Source organism: Lepidochelys olivacea (assembly GCF_965140295.1).
Source record: "Lepidochelys olivacea isolate rLepOli2 genome assembly, chromosome: 27".
Taxonomy (NCBI): Eukaryota; Metazoa; Chordata; order Testudines; family Cheloniidae; genus Lepidochelys; species Lepidochelys olivacea.
This window is the reverse complement of record NC_140437.1, coordinates 17,428,546-17,444,651: the sequence shown is the minus strand read 5'-3', so window position 1 is coordinate 17,444,651 and position 16,106 is coordinate 17,428,546. Positions and strand designations below refer to the sequence as shown.

Sequence of the window (16,106 nt, the reverse complement as noted above, 5' to 3'; positions counted from 1 at the left end):
AGGGCCCCAATGGGCTACCACCAGCTCTGCACTCAATGTCCAGGGCACAGTGTGCCAGGGATAAACGGGTGTGGGCGAGACCCTGGTGCCACAGAAATCAGTGGCCACAATCCCATTGCCGGCAGCGGGGCCAGGGGTTCACCCAGCCCTTGCAAGGCACAAACGCGGCGCAAGGCGCAAACTCGTGCAAGGCACAGAAGCGGTGCAAGGAGCAAACTCCTCCAAAGCATAAACTCGTGCAAAGCACAAACGCGGTGTAAGGAGCAAACTCGTGCAAGGCACAGAAGCGGTGCAAGGAGCAAACTCCTCCAAAGCATAAACTCGTGCAAAGCACAAACGCGGCGTAAGGAGCAAACTCGTGCAAGGCACAGAAGCGGTGCAAGCAGCAAACTCGTGCAAAGTACAAACACGGCGCAAGCAGCAAACTCCTCCAAAGCATAAACGCGTGCAAGGCACACACGGGTGCAAGGCCCAGCCGCCGGCGGGGGCAGCACTAAGACCCTGCGCATCCGCCTGGCCCGGCCCCCTCCACTCCCCGCCTTTCCCCAGACCAGATGCCGGATGGTCCCCCGGGCTGGGCCGCTCCTTCCCCTGCGTGTGCGGCGCGGCGCGGCGCCGGGCGGGCATGGAGCGGGGAGGCCGGCGGCGGCTGCTGCTCTTGCTGCTGGCGGCGGCGGCGGCGCAGGGCCCCGCTCCGGCCGGCGCGCAGTACGAGGAGTACAGCTTCCGCGGCTTCCCGCCCTCCGAGCTCCTGCCCCTGCAGAGCGCCTACGCCGAGGCGCTGGAGCAGTACGAGGGGGAGCGCTGGGCGGAGAGCGCCCGCGCCCTGGAGGCCAGCCTGCGCCTGCACCGCCTGCGCCGCGACAGCGAGGCGCACTGCCAGCGGGCGTGCGCGGGGGGCGCGGCGGGCGGCGCGGCGCCCGCGGCCGCGCAGGAGGCGTGGGGCTGGGAGCTGGAGGTCTTCGGCCACGTCCTGCGGCGGGCCGCCTGCCTGCGGGGGTGCAAGCGCGGCCTGCCGGTCTTCCAGCTCCGCTCCCCGCCGGCCGAGACGCTGCGCGACTTCCAGCGCCGCGCGCCCTACCTCTACCTGCACTACGCGCTCTTCAAGGTGAGCCGGGGGCGCAGGCTGCGCGCGGAGCATCCGGCCCCTGGCTCGCTCCCTCGCCGCGGGCCCTGCGCCTCCGCGCGGCTGGAGCCCGGGGGGCAGGCCTGGGCTCCGTTGCCCGACAGGGGGGCGAGGGGTGTGCCTGGGAGCCTGCCCGCGCCCGGCTCCTGCTCTGTCTCTCGGCCCGCCTCTAGCGCACCCATCTCGCCAAGTTGTCTGTCCCCGCTTCCCAGGGCCTCCCGCCGGCTCAGTGTCTCCCCGAGGCGGGCCCAGTCCCGCAGGCTGGCCCGCAGGCCTGGGCTCCTGGGGCCTCTGGGCTCCTGGGGCCTCTGGGCTCCTGGGGCCTCTGGCCTCCTGGGGCCTCTGCTCCTGCGGCCTCTGGCCCTGCTCCTGCGGCCTCTGGGCTCCTGGGGCCTCTGGTCCTGCGGCCTCTGGCCTCCTGGGGCCTCTGGCCCTGCTCCTGGGGCCTCTGGCCTCCTGGGGCCTCTGGTCCTGCGGCCTCTGGCCCTGCTCCTGCGGCCTCTGGGCTCCTGGGGCCTCTGCTCCTGCGGCCTCTGGCCCTGCTCCTGGGGCCTCTGGCCCTGCTCCTGCGGCCTCTGGCCTCCTGGGGCCTCTGGTCCTGCGGCCTCTGGCCCTGCTCCTGCGGGGGAAGTGACACCGTCTGCAGGACGAGGCTCTTTGGCCCCTCAGGGCAGGGGGCAGCATCCCTACCCTGCGACGTGCTCCACCCAGAGCAGGTTGTGAGCATTTAACAGAGAATAAATCCGGGCAGGGCGCGGGGGTCAGCCGACGATCGCGATGGCCCCTTCTGCCCTTGGAATCCGTGGGTCCCACGGGAGCCAGGTGCCCGGCAGAGAACGAGCCCTTGGCTGTGCGTGGGTGCCCTCCCCTGCTTAGCCTCTGTGGGCTTGTGTAAATGTGAGCCGGTCCCCAGTCTGGATTTCTGGTGCAGACGGGCCCTCTTGGTGTGCTCCCTTCCCAGCCGGAGCAGGAATGTGGCATTTGCGTGTTTCCGAGTGCTTTGCCCAGTGGGTTTAATGGGGCACCAATCCCACTGCTGCGAGGGGACTGGCCAGCAGCCATGTTTCTTATGTGGTGGGTCGTTATTTCCTTTTCACATTTAGCAGGAGCTGCAGGCTCCCTGTCAGCAGCTGGGACCAGCATGTAGCTTGCGTGCGCCAGGATGGAATGTTAAAACCTTCGCCAGTTGCTTCTGGTCTTTTCTTTTCTCCTCCCCTTTCTCCCCACCCCCTTGGCTAGCCCTCTTCACAGCTAGAGCCAGGAAGCCCCCTGACTTGGATTTGCAGGAGGAATGCAAATGCCACGTCCCCTGTATCCAGAGCCGCAGAAGCCTGGGTGTCTGCTGAGCACAGACCTGGGCAATAGACTCTGCAGGGATCCTTGGCCGGGGCGGGGGCGGGGAGAGGGCTAGATCAGTCTTTTGGACCCATCACTGGCTGCTGCTCCCTATGGTTTCACTGTCCCATAGGCCCTGTCAGCTCTTCCCTGCCCCCTCTGCTCCAGCCCCGCAGTTCTTGGAAAGCAAAAGTTCCAAAACTTCTGTTTTCTGGGGCAGAATCTGTTTTCCCCTTAAAAAGAAAAGGAGTACTTGTGGCACCTTGGAGACTAACCCATTTATTTGAGCATAAGCTTTCGTGAGCTACAGCTCACTTCATCGGATGCATTGTTGCTTAAGGGAAAGGTCGTGGTCACTTCACAATGCAGTTGGTGCTCCCATCTGACTGCCTGGCTGGAAAGGGGAGTCGGCTTACCTTGGGGGGTGGGGGTCCTTTTGGGAAATCCCTAGAAGCCCTAGTGCTGGTGCATGCCCAGGCCCTGGGCAGGACTCAGTGAGCCGCAGTGTCCACATGGCAGAAATGTTAATGCTTTTTGAAGAGCACAAGGGAAAAGGGAGAAACAAAGGGTTTTCCCCGGGGCTCCCACTTTTGTACCTGCTCAGGAAGGGTTAATTTAACAGGATGATGAAAGGGTTTTCCCGTGGGGGCAAACAGGGCAGGAGACAAAAGGAAACTTAGTTTCTTTCTTTGCAGTTTTACCCCTGAATAGAAGACCTCTGTGCATACGGATCTATCAGTCACTCACCCACCTTCCCACCCTGCAATTCTAGCTCCTCTTTCTGTTCGATTTGCCAGCAAAGCCAGGGAAGGCTGCGAGTCCAGTGGCCTGAGCAAAGGCCTTGGGAATCAGGATCCCTCAGTTCTAATCCTGGCTTTGACACCTACTTCTCGGGCAAGTCATGTTCCCTTGCTCTGTGCCTCAGTTTCCCCTTCTGTAAAGCAGGGATAATAAGGGCGGGGGTGTAGCAGGGAGGGGTTGTGAGGATTAATTAGGGTCTGATCCTGCAGTTCTTACGCATTGAATTCCATCGCGTGAGCCGAGCTGTGGGTAACATAGCCATTGCCAGAGTGACACCTGGAGTGCAAATGGATCCTTTAAGAGGATAGTTTAAAGTGCCCCAGTTTGAATCCAAGCTGCTCTTTCCGTGCACCATGCTGGGAGGGGCCCCGGGAGGAGTCTGTGTTTCACAGACGGGAGGCAGGCAGGAGTTTGCTTGAGTGCTTGTGCACACTTGGATTTACTGGCTAATTTTCTCCAGGCCAAAGATGTGAGGGTCCTGCTCAGGAGTAAAGTGGGATAGTCTGTCCTTCCTGCCAACACACCCCGTGTCCCCCTTGGCCTTGTCAGCCACAGCTCTGGCTGAGGGACTGTCGGCCCAGAACCACAGAATCTGAGGCGCGGTAACACTGGGGCAGTCCGTGTGGCTGATCGGAGACAGGAGAAATGCCATATAAGAGCCCAGCGCCGGGGGCCTGTAGGCCGATGAGCAGGAACAATCTGAGGTGCAATCAGACGTCACTGACCTGAGAAATGCCCCTAACCTGGGGCTGCCTGGGCCGCAGAATCACCTGGGAACCCTGGCTGAAAATTACAAACCCGAGAGGGGAAAGTTAGACTCCAAACTCTGTATTTAGGGACCCAACCAGACGTGGCCTGATTGGCCAAGGGGCTGAGCAGCCCCAGCTCCTATTGAGCTGCAGAGGTGTGGGTGTGTGAGGGGAAGATTTGCCTGCATTGGTGCCACGGGGGGGCCCACGATGTGTCATGTGGGCTCATTGGCTTTTTTATCGTCTGGTTCTGCCCATCGGCTGCTGCCGGCAGGGATTTGCCCCGGGGCTGCTGCTGCTGATCCTAGCCGCTGCCGAGCACTGCGTTGTCTGATTCCCACCGGGAAAGGTCCCTGGACCCGCACTGGGCTCCTTTTGCATCGCTAGCTATGCCAGCCGCCTTGGCCTGGCGATCCCATGAGATCACTTGCAGCTCGGCTGGGTTAGCAGCTGGAATATTAGTAGCATGCCGCGCTGCCTTCTGCACGAGAAGGTTGAGCATGTCCCAGCTGCTCGGGGGCGAATAAAGAACCCAGTGTATTCCAGCCCAGTGTGCCGGAGAGCTGCCTTCCCGCATTCAGTCTGGTATGATCTCAGGATGGGAAAGAAACACCAGGAGGGGAGGGATAGCCAAGGAGGGGAAGGATGGTCTAGGGGCTAATACACTGGCCTGGGATTGAGGAGAGGTGGGTGGAGATCCTGGCTCTGTGTCAGTCCCTTTGAGTATGTTACACGGGGATATGTTTTCAGAACCTCTGTAGGAGCAGAGGTTTCTGTGGGGCCTAGAAAGCAGGGACCAGTAGACGGGTGCCAGACCCTGCTTACAAATCTCTCCAGCAATTCCACTAGTCCCCTGGCAGTTTGCCCCTTGGCCGAGTGGCTCTTGGGGCATGTCCGCCCTCCCAAATTGTATCTCCTTCGCTGCACCGGGGTAGGTGAAGCAGACAGGCCTGAGTGGTGGACGCTGTTGGACTGGTCTAATGGTTTTATACTGGGATAGCTTAGCCCCCTGTGGGAAGGGGAAGGAGCCATGCGAGTATAAAGCCCTGCTACCTGAATGCCTGTGTCCATGCTGGGGGATCGTGCTGTGCTAGCTAGACTGGGATGACTAAATCCGGACAGCTTTGGTGTAGTAAGAGCCCTGTGGATTTTCTGGGCCGATGGCTGGCCAAAGCGGAGACGCTGAGCCCCATGTGGAGCTGCCGTGAACCCCGGGACTGAGCTCACTGGGGTGGCCGGGAGAGATCCTGGCCTGTGGTGTCGTGTGACTCTCCCCCTCTTTCAGGCCAATAAGGTGGAGAAAGCTGTGTCTGCCGCTCACACCTTCCTGCAGAAGAATCCCAAGCATGAGATGACGCTGAAATACATGAACTATTACAGAACCATGGTGGACGTGGACGAGTACCTCGTGGACTTGGAGGCCCAGCCCTACGAAGTGAGTGCGTCCCCAGGGAGCCAGGCTCACGCTGGTGGGGAGCCAGGCTCACGCTGGTGGGGAGCCAGGGCTGGGATAAGGGGGCTGCGGGTCGGGATTGAGAGGCATCAGCAGAGCTGTGGGCCAGGAGTGAGGACATTGACAGAGCAGGGGAGGGGGGCCATGGCTGCAATGGGGGGCTGCAGGTCAGGTTTGTGGTGCATCAAGGATGATCTGGGGAGGAAGCCCTTGCCGAAGAGGGTGTGGCTTGAGGGTTGGGGTTACTGTGAAGCTGTTGCTTTCAGAGCAGCAGGAGGGGCCGTGCTGGGCTGTCCTGTGCTGGCTGCTCCTGGGGCTTTGCCCTGGCTCAGCCTGAGGGGCTGACAGAGGCAAGCTGGGCCCTAGGCTGCAGCTCATTCTGCTCCAGATCTTGCCAAGAGCTCCCATATGTGGCAGGACTATGGGGAGGGAGGCGTTCACTGCCTGAGGCTACACCCAGTTTCCTGGCCTCTGCCCTATCTGCTCCTTGGTCAGCATTGCAGAAATCCATGTATCCGGAGCGGGGTGGGGAAGTAGGCTGGAACACCCCCTGAAAACGGGTTGTGACGGCCCGCTCCCAGGCTAATGCAGGGAGCCAGATCCAGCCCTTGTGAAGGTGTGTAGCGTCTCAGATACAGAAATCCTTTCTGTAGTGGGGGGCCCAAAACTGGACACAAATACTCCAGATGGTGAAGTTATTTAGTCTGCAGAAGAGAAGAATGAGGGGGGATTTGATAGCAGCCTTCAACTACCTGAAGGGGGGTCCAAAGAGGATGGAGCTAGGCTGTTCTCAGTGGTGGGCAGATGACAGAAGGAGGAGTAATGGTCTCAAGTAGCAGTGGGGGAGGTCTAGGTTGGATATTAGGAAACCCTATTTCACTAGGAGGGTGGTGAAGCACTGGAATGCGTTACCTAAGGATGTGGTGGAATTTCCATCCTTAGAGGTTTTTAAGGCCTGGCTTGACAAAGCCCTGGCTGGGGTGATTTAGTTGGGGATTGGTCCTCCTTTGAGCAGGGGGTTGGACTAGGTGACGTCCTGAGGTCTCTTTCAACCGTAATCTTCTATGATACCTGGGCCTGGGGCGGGGCCTTCTGCACAGGGCTGAATTCTAGGCAGCCCCAGTCTGACCAGGAGGAAATGGCCGAGAGGCTGGATCTGCCCCCTGTCCAGCGCGCAGTGAGGGTCTGGCGGGGCCCACCCATGACACGGGGCGGTTCCGATCCCTGCAGGCGGCGTTCGTGCGCTCGGTGAAGCTGTATAACAGCGGGGATTTCCGGAGCAGCATTGCAGACATGGAGCGCGCGCTGGGGGAATATTACAACGCCTATGAGAGCTGCCTGGCCTGCTGCGAGGGTGCCTACGAGCTGCGGGAGTTCAAGGACTTCTACCCGGCTATTGCAGGTGGGGGGCCCATCCCTGGGGCTGCGGCAGGTGGGGCACCTCTCCCAGCCTTGTGGAGCCACAGGGCGGGCTCTGCTGCTGGGCGCTGGGGAGAAGTGGCCAAGACGTGACCAAGTGTTCCACACACATGGTCAAAAAGGCCTGAAAATCACTATGCCAGTAAGTGGATCAGGACAGAATTTATGGTGCACTTTTGGGCAATGGGTAGCTGCAGTAGGTAAGCTAGACACTTGGACCTAGATTCTTCACTCTACCTGAATTGCCCTTGGACGGAATGAAAAGAGGGGACCATGGAACCATTTGTAGCTCCCTGTTTTGGGGCCACATGGCAAATTAGGGCTGCCCAGGGCAAAGAGAAAAGAATGGTAACTTGCTCTACAGCAACTGTGGTTGTTCAAGATATGTCATCTACATGTATTCCCTTCTGGTGACTCACAAGCAGTGACCTGGAAGCCTCTGTGTTCCCCGAGCCAGCTGGCCACCTGTTTCCTGTTTACACACGCGTGTGGGTCCCGGGGGCAGGTGGCTCTCCACAGGGGCTGTCTGGGGCCTAGCTTGGTGTGAGTTGGGGGGGCTCAGTCTGTTTGTAGCTGGATGCCTGTGTTGCACGTGGGGTCCCCCTAGGGTGGGGCTGACGATGGGGCCCTTACGGGGGGCGCAGGGAGCTCAGCCTGCTGCTCCCTGGCTTGCATGTGCTCCGGGGATACGCAGAGGAGTCTGTCTCCGGGGCCGTGGAGCCGGAGCTTTTGCTGGGTTCAGGGAGGGATGTTCCCATCCCCACCACCCCCGAAGGATCGGTCCATACAATGGCTATTAGCCAGGCTGGGCAGGGATGGTGTCCCTAGACTCTGTTTGCCAGGAGCTGGGAATTGGCGACGGGATGGATCACTTGATGATTCGCTGTTCTGTTCACTCCCTCTGGGGCACCTGGCATTGGCCACTGTCAGCAGACAGGACACTGGGCTGGATGGACCTTTGGTCTGACCCATTCTGGCCGCTCTTATGTAAAGGGCAGGGACACAGGCCGTGTTCCTGGCTGTTGGGGACAGCAAGAGCAGCATTGGTGGGGGTGGTTCAAACCAGCCGGTCCTAGAAACCCCAGAGGTGTGGCAGAGAGATGACCGTCTTGCACTGTGGCACAAGCCGCCCCATAAGTGATGGGTCAGGGAGAAACTTCCCCGTGCAGCAGATTGTCCCCCCGTCGGCCGCTGGGGGGCTCGTCTCCCTGGGCAGCAGGTGCCGGTGGCTGTGGGCAAGGGCGTCCAGGGCCTGGGGTGCCGGGCCGGTGTGACGGGCGTTTCTTCCCAGATCACTTCGTGGATGTGCTGCAGTGCAAGGTGGATTGCGAGGCCGACCTGACGCCCAACGTGGGCGGGTACTTTGTGGAGAAGTTCGTGGCCACCATGTACCATTACCTGCAGTTCGCATATTACAAGCGTGAGTCACTGGGGCCACATACTGGTTCACTGGTCCCTGTGGGGAGGAGGGAGGCAGACTAGGTGGGCAGTCGCGGGGCAGGGGTTTAGACCCCAGAGTAGCAGGGGATGAGCCGCCCACCAATGCCCCTTTGCCTGGTTTCGCCCCCTCCATCTGCAGCCAGCACCTGGGCACTTCAGATCCTCTCTCCTATTAGGGGGTCGCCCTGCCCCACAATCCCTCAGTGCTGTGTGAGGGGTGCCCCTCGTCTGTCTGGAGTGGGGGGCCTTGCCCCATGGCCCCTTGTGCTGTGAGGGGTTAGGATCAGGGAGGCCTAGTGTTGGTGGGGGGTCCTTGTCCTTCTGCAAAGGGGGTGGCTTCCTCTGCATTGGGAGTTCTCACCTCCCCCCGTCCCTGGGTCTCACACAGTATGGGGTGTCTGTATCTGCCCTGCCTGGCTCCTTTACAATGGGGGTGTCTCTGTGCCGCATGCCCCCCACTCACGCCCCCCCGCGCCCGGCTCTGGTGCAGTGAACGATGTGAAGAACGCGGTGCAGAGCGTCTCCAGCTACATGCTCTTCGACCCGGCGGACGAGGTGATGCAGCAGAACCTGGTCTATTATCGCTTCTACCGCGAGCGCTGGCATCTGGAGGATGAAGACTTCAGTCCCCGCCCGGTAAGGGGTCCTGGGGGGCATGTGGGAAGGGCTGATTCATGGAGCCCATCAGTGGCTCCTGGGACCGGGCAGGGCTCAGGCTCTGGGAGAGGCCGTACCCCCCCCTCAGGGTCTGGGGGAGCCAGGGAGGGTGAAGCCTGGAAGATGGAGATGGGGAGCCTGGAACTGCTCTGGTGGCTGATTCGGGGTCCTGCAGGGGGTTTCCCCTCCCACCCTAGCGCAGGGACCCCTGGATGAACTGGCCCAGCTGCCCCTTGCTGGCTGGGCGAAGCGCAGGAGCTAACCTTTAACCCTTTCCACACTGGCCGGGGCTGGCTCTGCCTGGGAACCACTCCGCCCCATGCGGCAGGCCTGGCCGTGGGGGCGGCAGTGAGTCTGATGTGTGTCCCCTTGTCCCCTCCAAGGAGGCACTGCAGTATCACAACCAGACGGCCGTGCAGAAGAAGTTACTGGACTTTGCCAAGCAATATCTGCAGGCCGACGATGAGGTGAACTGGGGCTGGGGCAGCTGCTGAAGATGGGGGTGAGGGCTGGGGTGGGAGGGGTTCCCCATTCAGCTCCCTGCTGCTGGAACCCTTTGGCCTGGGACCTGAGCAGGGCTGGGCCACGTCGCTGTTTGGATGGGAGCCCTGGGCCGTGCTGATTCAGTAACGGCTGCTGGATAGCAGCCTCCAGCGCTGCTGGGCCCCACCCCAGAGCTGGCTGCATTTTGGCTCCGGGGGAAATGAGCCCTGTGCGCCTCACTGATACGGACAGGTCTAAGGCATTGGCTGAGCAGGTGGCTTTGGAAAGGTCTCCCAAGGGGAGCAGTGAGGTGTGGCCATTGAAACTAGGCTGCCCGAAGCCCTGGAGAATCGGGGGGAGGATTCGGCACTGGCTCCTGGAGTGGGGCGGGCTCCTGCGGGGTTGCCCTGGAGAGTGGAGTCCGGGGGCAATCCCATGCCGGATCCTATTGGGGACTGTCCCCTTCCCACTGTGCCTTCTCTAGCTCTGCCGAGCAACGGCCCAGGGAGCGGGCTCGAGGGGACAGGCCTGCCCTGGGTGGGCCCAGGCGTCTGGGCCTGCGGTGACAGCCTCGCCCTCCCTGTGCTGCAGATGGAGCTGGCTGCGGACGTGGAGCCGGACGGGCAGGACCTGCCCTCGGACAGCGAGTTTGAAGGCCAGGGCGACTACGAGGAGGGATTTTTCGCTGAGTGGTGGCAGGAGCCCAAGTCCAAAGGGGACAAAGCAGACCAAGGTTACTGACTGCAGGCTCCCGCCGCCTCCCAGGGCCTGTCACACTTCGGGGGGGTGGCCACAGTCTCCCCTTGCCCCACGGATGCAGCGGGAGCCCCACTGCCCTGGCTGGGCCCAGGGAGCTGAGAGGAGCAGCCACCCAGGCAGCTCCTGGGGTGACAGCGCAGCCTGGCTCTACCTCCTCACTAGAGCCCCCCCGGCTGCCCCCTTCAAGGGGGGCCCCAGGGCTGACGGCTGTGGAGATGCCATCCCCCCCCCAGCCAGGGGCAGAAGGAGAAGGGCATGGGGGGAGCTTGCTCTGCCCTTGCCCATGCTCCAGCCTCTCTCACCAGCACTATGGGCCTGATCCTGAGAGGTGCTGAGTGCCCCCATCTCCCCATGGGGTGTCCTGTTGCTATCTCGGACCAACACCCTCCGGCCGGAGCACAAAGGACCCTGCTCGAGGCAAGGAGAGCAAAGTCTGTGGACTGGCCAACCCCCCTCTGCAGGGCTGCTGCTTCCCCCAAGGGCCTTCGTTATGCTAACGAGCCTCGCTCAGGGGCCTGTGCAGAGCTGGGCTCTCTCCTCCCTCCCCCTTTCCTTCCTGGCAGCCTCTGTCCTGTCTGGTGCTTCCCTGTCCCAGTGGGATCCCAGCCAGGTCTGTCGTCTGCATGGCTCTGGGCAGCCTCTGCTGTCTAAGGCTGTCAGCCTCCCTCCCACCCCAGGCCTGGAGCTGCAAGACCCTGGGGCAGGGGGCAGGCGCCACACTGCAGAGCTGGGAATTTATCATCCCCTTGCCCTCCCCCAGCTCCATGAGCCTGGGGGAAGCAGCAGCTTTGCCCCTAAGCTCCTGACCAAGCAGGAGACGATGGATCAGGCAGTGTTTGCCAGCTGCAGAAGTATGCCAGGTCTGCAGGGCACTAGATCCAGGCTGGGTGAGCCATGAGCTGTCTCTGAGGCTTGTCCCACATCCGCATGGTCCCCTCTCTGTGCCTGCCTCCTCCTCACGTTGCTCCCTCCAGAAGGGATTGGGCAGCACTTCAGTCTCCACTGTCCAGTCTCCTCTCCGCTAAGGCCCCAGGTTCTCCAACCACAGCCCGGTGCACGTGCTTGGCACCGGCTGGGGGGCCCCAGGCAGTCCCATCGGAGGAGGTGCTTGGCACTCCTAGCCCACCCAGGGCAGTTCCTGAGACGTGGCCGGTACAGAAACAGGGACCAGACCCTCCTAGCCCGGTGCCCCGACACGCAGCCGGGCCCGCCCCTCACGGCAGCTTTTCTTTGTTTGCAGAGAGGATCCGATGAGCAGCATTCGTGGGGGCTGAGTGACATCTTCAGCTGGGTCTCTGCCCCGACAGCCCTCCTGCCCCATCATCTCACCTGGGTCTAGGCCAAAGGGGCCAGGGGGCTGATGGCCCCAAATAACCCTGTGAGAGCAGTGGGGCGAGGACTGCCCCGAGAGCAGGACTCGGGGCTCCCACAGGCTCTGCCATGTATAAACACGGGCTTGCCCGGGGGTCCCAAAGGGCCCGGACCTTCTGCCTTTGCCTTTCGTGCCTAAACCACCTTAAATAATCCATGGACTCCTGGATCCCATTGGCCGAGCTCCGGCACCTCTGAACCAATCCCAAGCCTCGCCTGCTCTTCCCATGAGGCCTCACTTCATGGTACTTGAATAACCCCCCCCCACCCCCCCCACCCCCGCTAACACTTGAGAACCCCAGGGCCTGGCCCCCTGGCTGGAGAACGAGGCTCCTTGGGGCTGGGTGGGGTGGGTGGGAAATGGCCCCTCTGGGCCAGTCAAAGGTGTGCTGGGGCTCCACATCAGCTGCAGCCAGTGGCCCTGGGGCTGCCTGGGGCGCTCAGCCGCTCTGCGTGCTTCGGGGTCCCCCGCGAGGCCAGCCCTCGGTGAGGTTACTCTCCGTTAACTTAATGGTTCCTGCTGGGACCGTTCCTTTTTATATTTGTGCTAAACTTTAATAAAATCCGGATGGGTCCTTTCCCTGGGGCCCCCTGCACGCCTGCCAGGTGCTGGGCTGTGATTCCCTCTCCGGGCGGGCTGGCTGGTGAGCCCTCAGCTGATACCGGGTCCGGTTCTGGGGCCAGGCTGCAGGTGGGGGCTGAGAAGAACTGGGAGATGGACCCGGGGTCTGGGAAACCTCCTCGCAGTGGGAGACTGAAGGGGTGGGCAGGCTGAGAGGCAAATGGATCATGGGCTGTAACTACCTCCCCCGGTCCAGGGGCAGGTGCTGGTTCTCCAGGGGATATGGCAGGTTCTCCATCACGCAGGGGCTTTAAATCCACGCAGGGGAAGGGGGGGCGGTTGTAAGGGTGGTGCGACAGCTCGGCCCCCGGTCCCTGAACTCCGTGCAGGAGTCGCTGGGGGGATTCTCCGGTCTGTGTGGTGCAGGTCAGGCCCAATGGGTGTAATGGTCCCCTTGGCCGTAACAGTGAAGGGGGCACCCCCTCCCGCCCCCCCAGCGTCTCACCTCTGAGCTGTCGCAGTGCCACTAGCCTAGACGCACGCACCTGGCAGCGTGGCCCCAAGGTGCCCCTACTTCCCGCCCCGTCACCCAGCCTGGGCCCAGCAGGGCTGCTTGGGGCAGGAGAGCGAACACAAGCGGGGGGGGGCCCGAGGCTGAACCTCACCCCACTGGAGAATGCCAGAGCCTGGCAGCTGCCCAGGGGCAGAGCAGGCACCTGGCTGGGGAGCCGGGGGGGACTCAGCTCCCCATCGATAAATGATCCCTTACCCCGCTGGCTCGCAGGTTCCCAGCGCTCCCCAGTAGGTGGCGCTGGGAGCCATGAGGAGACCGGGTGGAGAAGGTTGCTGTGGCTGGTACGTGCATCGCTGGGCTGCTCTCCAGGGAAGGGGGGGCTGTAGGGAACCAGGCAGGGAGCTTGGGGCCTCTTGTGTCTCTAATACCTGGTGTGGGCTCTGGCTCCTGGTGGGATCTGGGGGATGCAGCCTGAGGGCCTGGGCCCAAAGCATCAGGAGAGGGGCAAAGGGAGCCAGTAGGTCAGGTGCTTTGCAGCCAGGCAGCGATGCCCTGGGGCTGCCCCATGCTGGGGAACCGGGCCTGGGGAGATGCTGGGGTCCCGTCCGGGAGGAGCCGGCAGCACAGCCGCTCCCTGCAGAGCATTGGGAGACACTATGTGCATGCACTGTCCACAGCCTGATGCCTCAATAATTGCTGTGCTCTGGCTCCTGGAGGGGTCCCCCAGGGCAGGGCTGGGCTGCTCGGGGCTGAGGGGAGCTTTCCCCCTTTGCACCAGCTCTCTTTGGCTGGCGCAGAAGCCAGTCCCTTTGTCTGAGCCGAATTCCCTGAGGATCCTTCCCTTCCCCCTGCAGGCCCTGCTGGCTGCGACCCTCCCCGGGGGCTGCTGGGCCCCCTGGCCCAGCACAGGTGCCAGGCAGCGGCTTTGCTGGCTGTCAGATGTGCCCAGACCAGGGGGGCTGGAACAATGTGTACAGTGGGGGTGCTGAGAGCTACTGAACCAAACTAAACCCTGGGTATAATGGAATCCACTTCATGCAGCAGCTCCCCCAGTTCCAGCACCTCTGGTCCAGACAGGGAAGCCCGAGCTTCCACCAGTGGCCTCTCCATTTGGGCTCCGGTTCCCAGGTGCTCCATGAGAGCCAGCTGGAGGCTGGTCCCGGGGCAGCTGTGGGCCCCTCTGATTGCCAGGTGCCCGGGGTTGCAGGTTGGGCACCCACCTGATTTGCCACTTGTGGAATTGCTGGGTCTCCAACCTCTTCCTCTCTCTGCAGGAGGCCCATGGCCTGTGGGCTCCTCCGGTGCAGGCTGGGCATGGGCAGGCCCGGCTGCTCACTCTGACTGCTCTTTGCCACCCTCTTGTGGGGTGAGCGCCACAGGGTGGGGGAGGGGAGGTGGGCCCTCCCAGACTCACCAACATCTGACTCATCTGTGGCTGGGCGGGAGGCTGTAACCTGTGTGTCCTGTTCCCTGCACCACCCACTTTGCGAGCCCCTCCCCACCTCAGGGGCTCAGCAATGGCCTGTAAGATGTGCCCCTGGTCAGGCTGAGCGTGGCTGGTGCTGGCAGCCGGGGCCCAGCCTGGGGAGCAGGGGCAGCATTGACCTTTGGTTTGGGTGCTTGGTTTTCAACCGGCCAAGGGGAAATGAGGCCTGTGGTAACTTTGCAGTCACTGGGAAAGCGCTGATCCCCACCCCACCCCGCCGGGCACTCTGCAGCCCCGAGCACCCTTCCCATTCCTTAGAGGAGCAAGCAGCCCAGTCCCTGTGCTCCAGGGCTCCTATGTCCCTTGCTGTAGCCTGATACTGGGGATTCAAACCTGCAGGGGCCCGTTAGCCTTCCTGGATGCGATCTCTGCCGACCACACGCCCCCGTGAGTCCCAGTGTCGAGCTGCCTCCCTTGGCCCTGTGGCCGGGGGGGCGGATAGTAGTGACCAGCCCCCCTCCGCCCATCCAGGAGGTGGAACACACTGTGCTCCAGATACTTTCTGCTCTCCTGGGCCCATGGGGCAGATTGGGGGACGGGGCTGGAACACACTGGCTATTCTCTGCTCCCCAGCGGCCTCGAGGCTGCTCTGTCTATGCTGGGGTGGGGGCAGGGCCGTGCCTATCCCCAGGACTTGGGGAGCAGAAGGGTGGCCCCCACATCACTGCCCGGGCCAGGGGAGCTGGGTCAGAGGTAGGGCTGGGGTTGAGGCAGGACCAGGAGACGTGGTCAGGGGTGGCCCTCATTGTTACCCGCAGCACCCCGCATTAGGGCACCGGGAGCTGCTGCAATGGCGGGACCGTCCGTGCCCCATACGGGGCTTGGGGGAAGGGGAAGCTCCCTCTGCCGTGGTGTCAGCGGCTCGGGGCCAGGGCGGTGCGTCACATGGAGGCAAGCTGGTGCCTGTGCCGGGCGCAGCACTCCCGGGGCGGGCAGTGGGACGCCGGTTCCCAGCGCTGGCTCCGGGGGCCAGCCACGCGCTTGCTCCTCCCTGCTGAGCTGGCGTTTTCGCTCCTCCTGGACGCTGGCTCCGAGGAGCGAAACCGAGAGGCTGAATCATAGCGTGTACCCTGGGGGGGTGCCAGGGCCCGCCCCGCCGTGCCCTGCTGGGATGAGCGCCGCATTCCCCTTGGCTTCTCCCAGCTTCTCAGCCCAGCCTGGGCCAATCCTGGAGCTGCAGGGGGATGTAAAACACAAAGCCCCAGCAGAAGTGGGGGGGCGAGGAACGGATCTGCCTTGGGGTGAGGGTGGGAGCTCACCCTGCGGGGGACTCTTTGTAAGTGACTGAACTCGGGTGAAATGGGGAGAATGAGGGGTGGGTTCCCGCTAGCCTGGACCTTCCCTGGGTTTTTATTACAACCCCCAAACTTTCACCTGGCTGCATCGGGCCAGTGCTTTCCTGGGGCACTGGGGTTGAGTAAGACAGAGCCTGGGGGGAGGCCTTGGGGTTTAGGGGGTGGAGCCTGGGGATGCTGGGGGTGGAGCCTGGAGAAAGTTAAGGGTGTTTTTAACCAGTTTTGGCCCAGTTTTGTTTTGACCTTTGCTGGGGGCTCTTCAAATGCAAACCTTCGTTGCGTGGGGGGCAGCTCCCAGGCAATGTGACCCCAGGAGAGAGGTTCCCCCAAACCCTTTGGAAGAGAAACCTTTGAGGTTCTCCCCGCGCCATGGAGACCCAGCTTCCTGCTTGTCCCAGGAGGCCCCAGTGGGCCAGGTGCTGCTCGGACCCAACCAGAGAAATGGGCCCTGCCCCGAAGAGCTTCCAGGCTCTGAGAGGGGGTGCAAGGAGTGAGGGTGACCCACGGGGAGGGAAGAGCCCACGGTCACATCCCTCAGCTATGAACTGCTGGGAGGGTGCTCCGCTCTGTGCTGCAACGTCCTCTAGGAAAACCCAGCGGTTTCCTGGGAATGGGGGCAATGGCTGGCTTTGGAGAGGGGGCTGGGCTATTGCAGG

General features: G+C 62.4%; 1 protein-coding gene across 1 annotated transcript; it reads left to right on the top strand.

Moving 5' to 3' along the window:
• The first annotated feature begins 520 nt into the window (after positions 1 to 520).
• Positions 521 to 12,189, top strand: P3H4 (prolyl 3-hydroxylase family member 4 (inactive)). Its single transcript, XM_084615462.1, has 8 exons — positions 521 to 1,108; positions 5,297 to 5,446; positions 6,695 to 6,866; positions 8,175 to 8,303; positions 8,814 to 8,959; positions 9,364 to 9,447; positions 10,055 to 10,196; positions 11,463 to 12,189. The coding sequence occupies exons 1-8, from the start codon at positions 626 to 628 to the stop codon at positions 11,474 to 11,476; spliced, it is 1,320 nt and encodes a 439-aa protein (XP_084471588.1). The 5' UTR covers positions 521 to 625; the 3' UTR covers positions 11,477 to 12,189.
• The last annotated feature ends 3,917 nt before the right edge of the window (positions 12,190 to 16,106 follow it).

What these genes read in the sequence shown, in the direction of transcription:
- P3H4 (XM_084615462.1), top strand. Translation starts at nt 626, where the DNA reads ATGGAGCGGGGAGGCCGGCGGCGGCTGCTGCTCTTGCTGCTGGCGGCG. An exon ending in TGCACTACGCGCTCTTCAAG is followed by an intron (nt 1,109 to 5,296) that starts GTGAGCCGGGGG and finishes CCCCTCTTTCAG; the next exon opens with GCCAATAAGGTGGAGAAAGC. An exon ending in CTTCTACCCGGCTATTGCAG is followed by an intron (nt 6,867 to 8,174) that starts GTGGGGGGCCCA and finishes GTTTCTTCCCAG; the next exon opens with ATCACTTCGTGGATGTGCTG.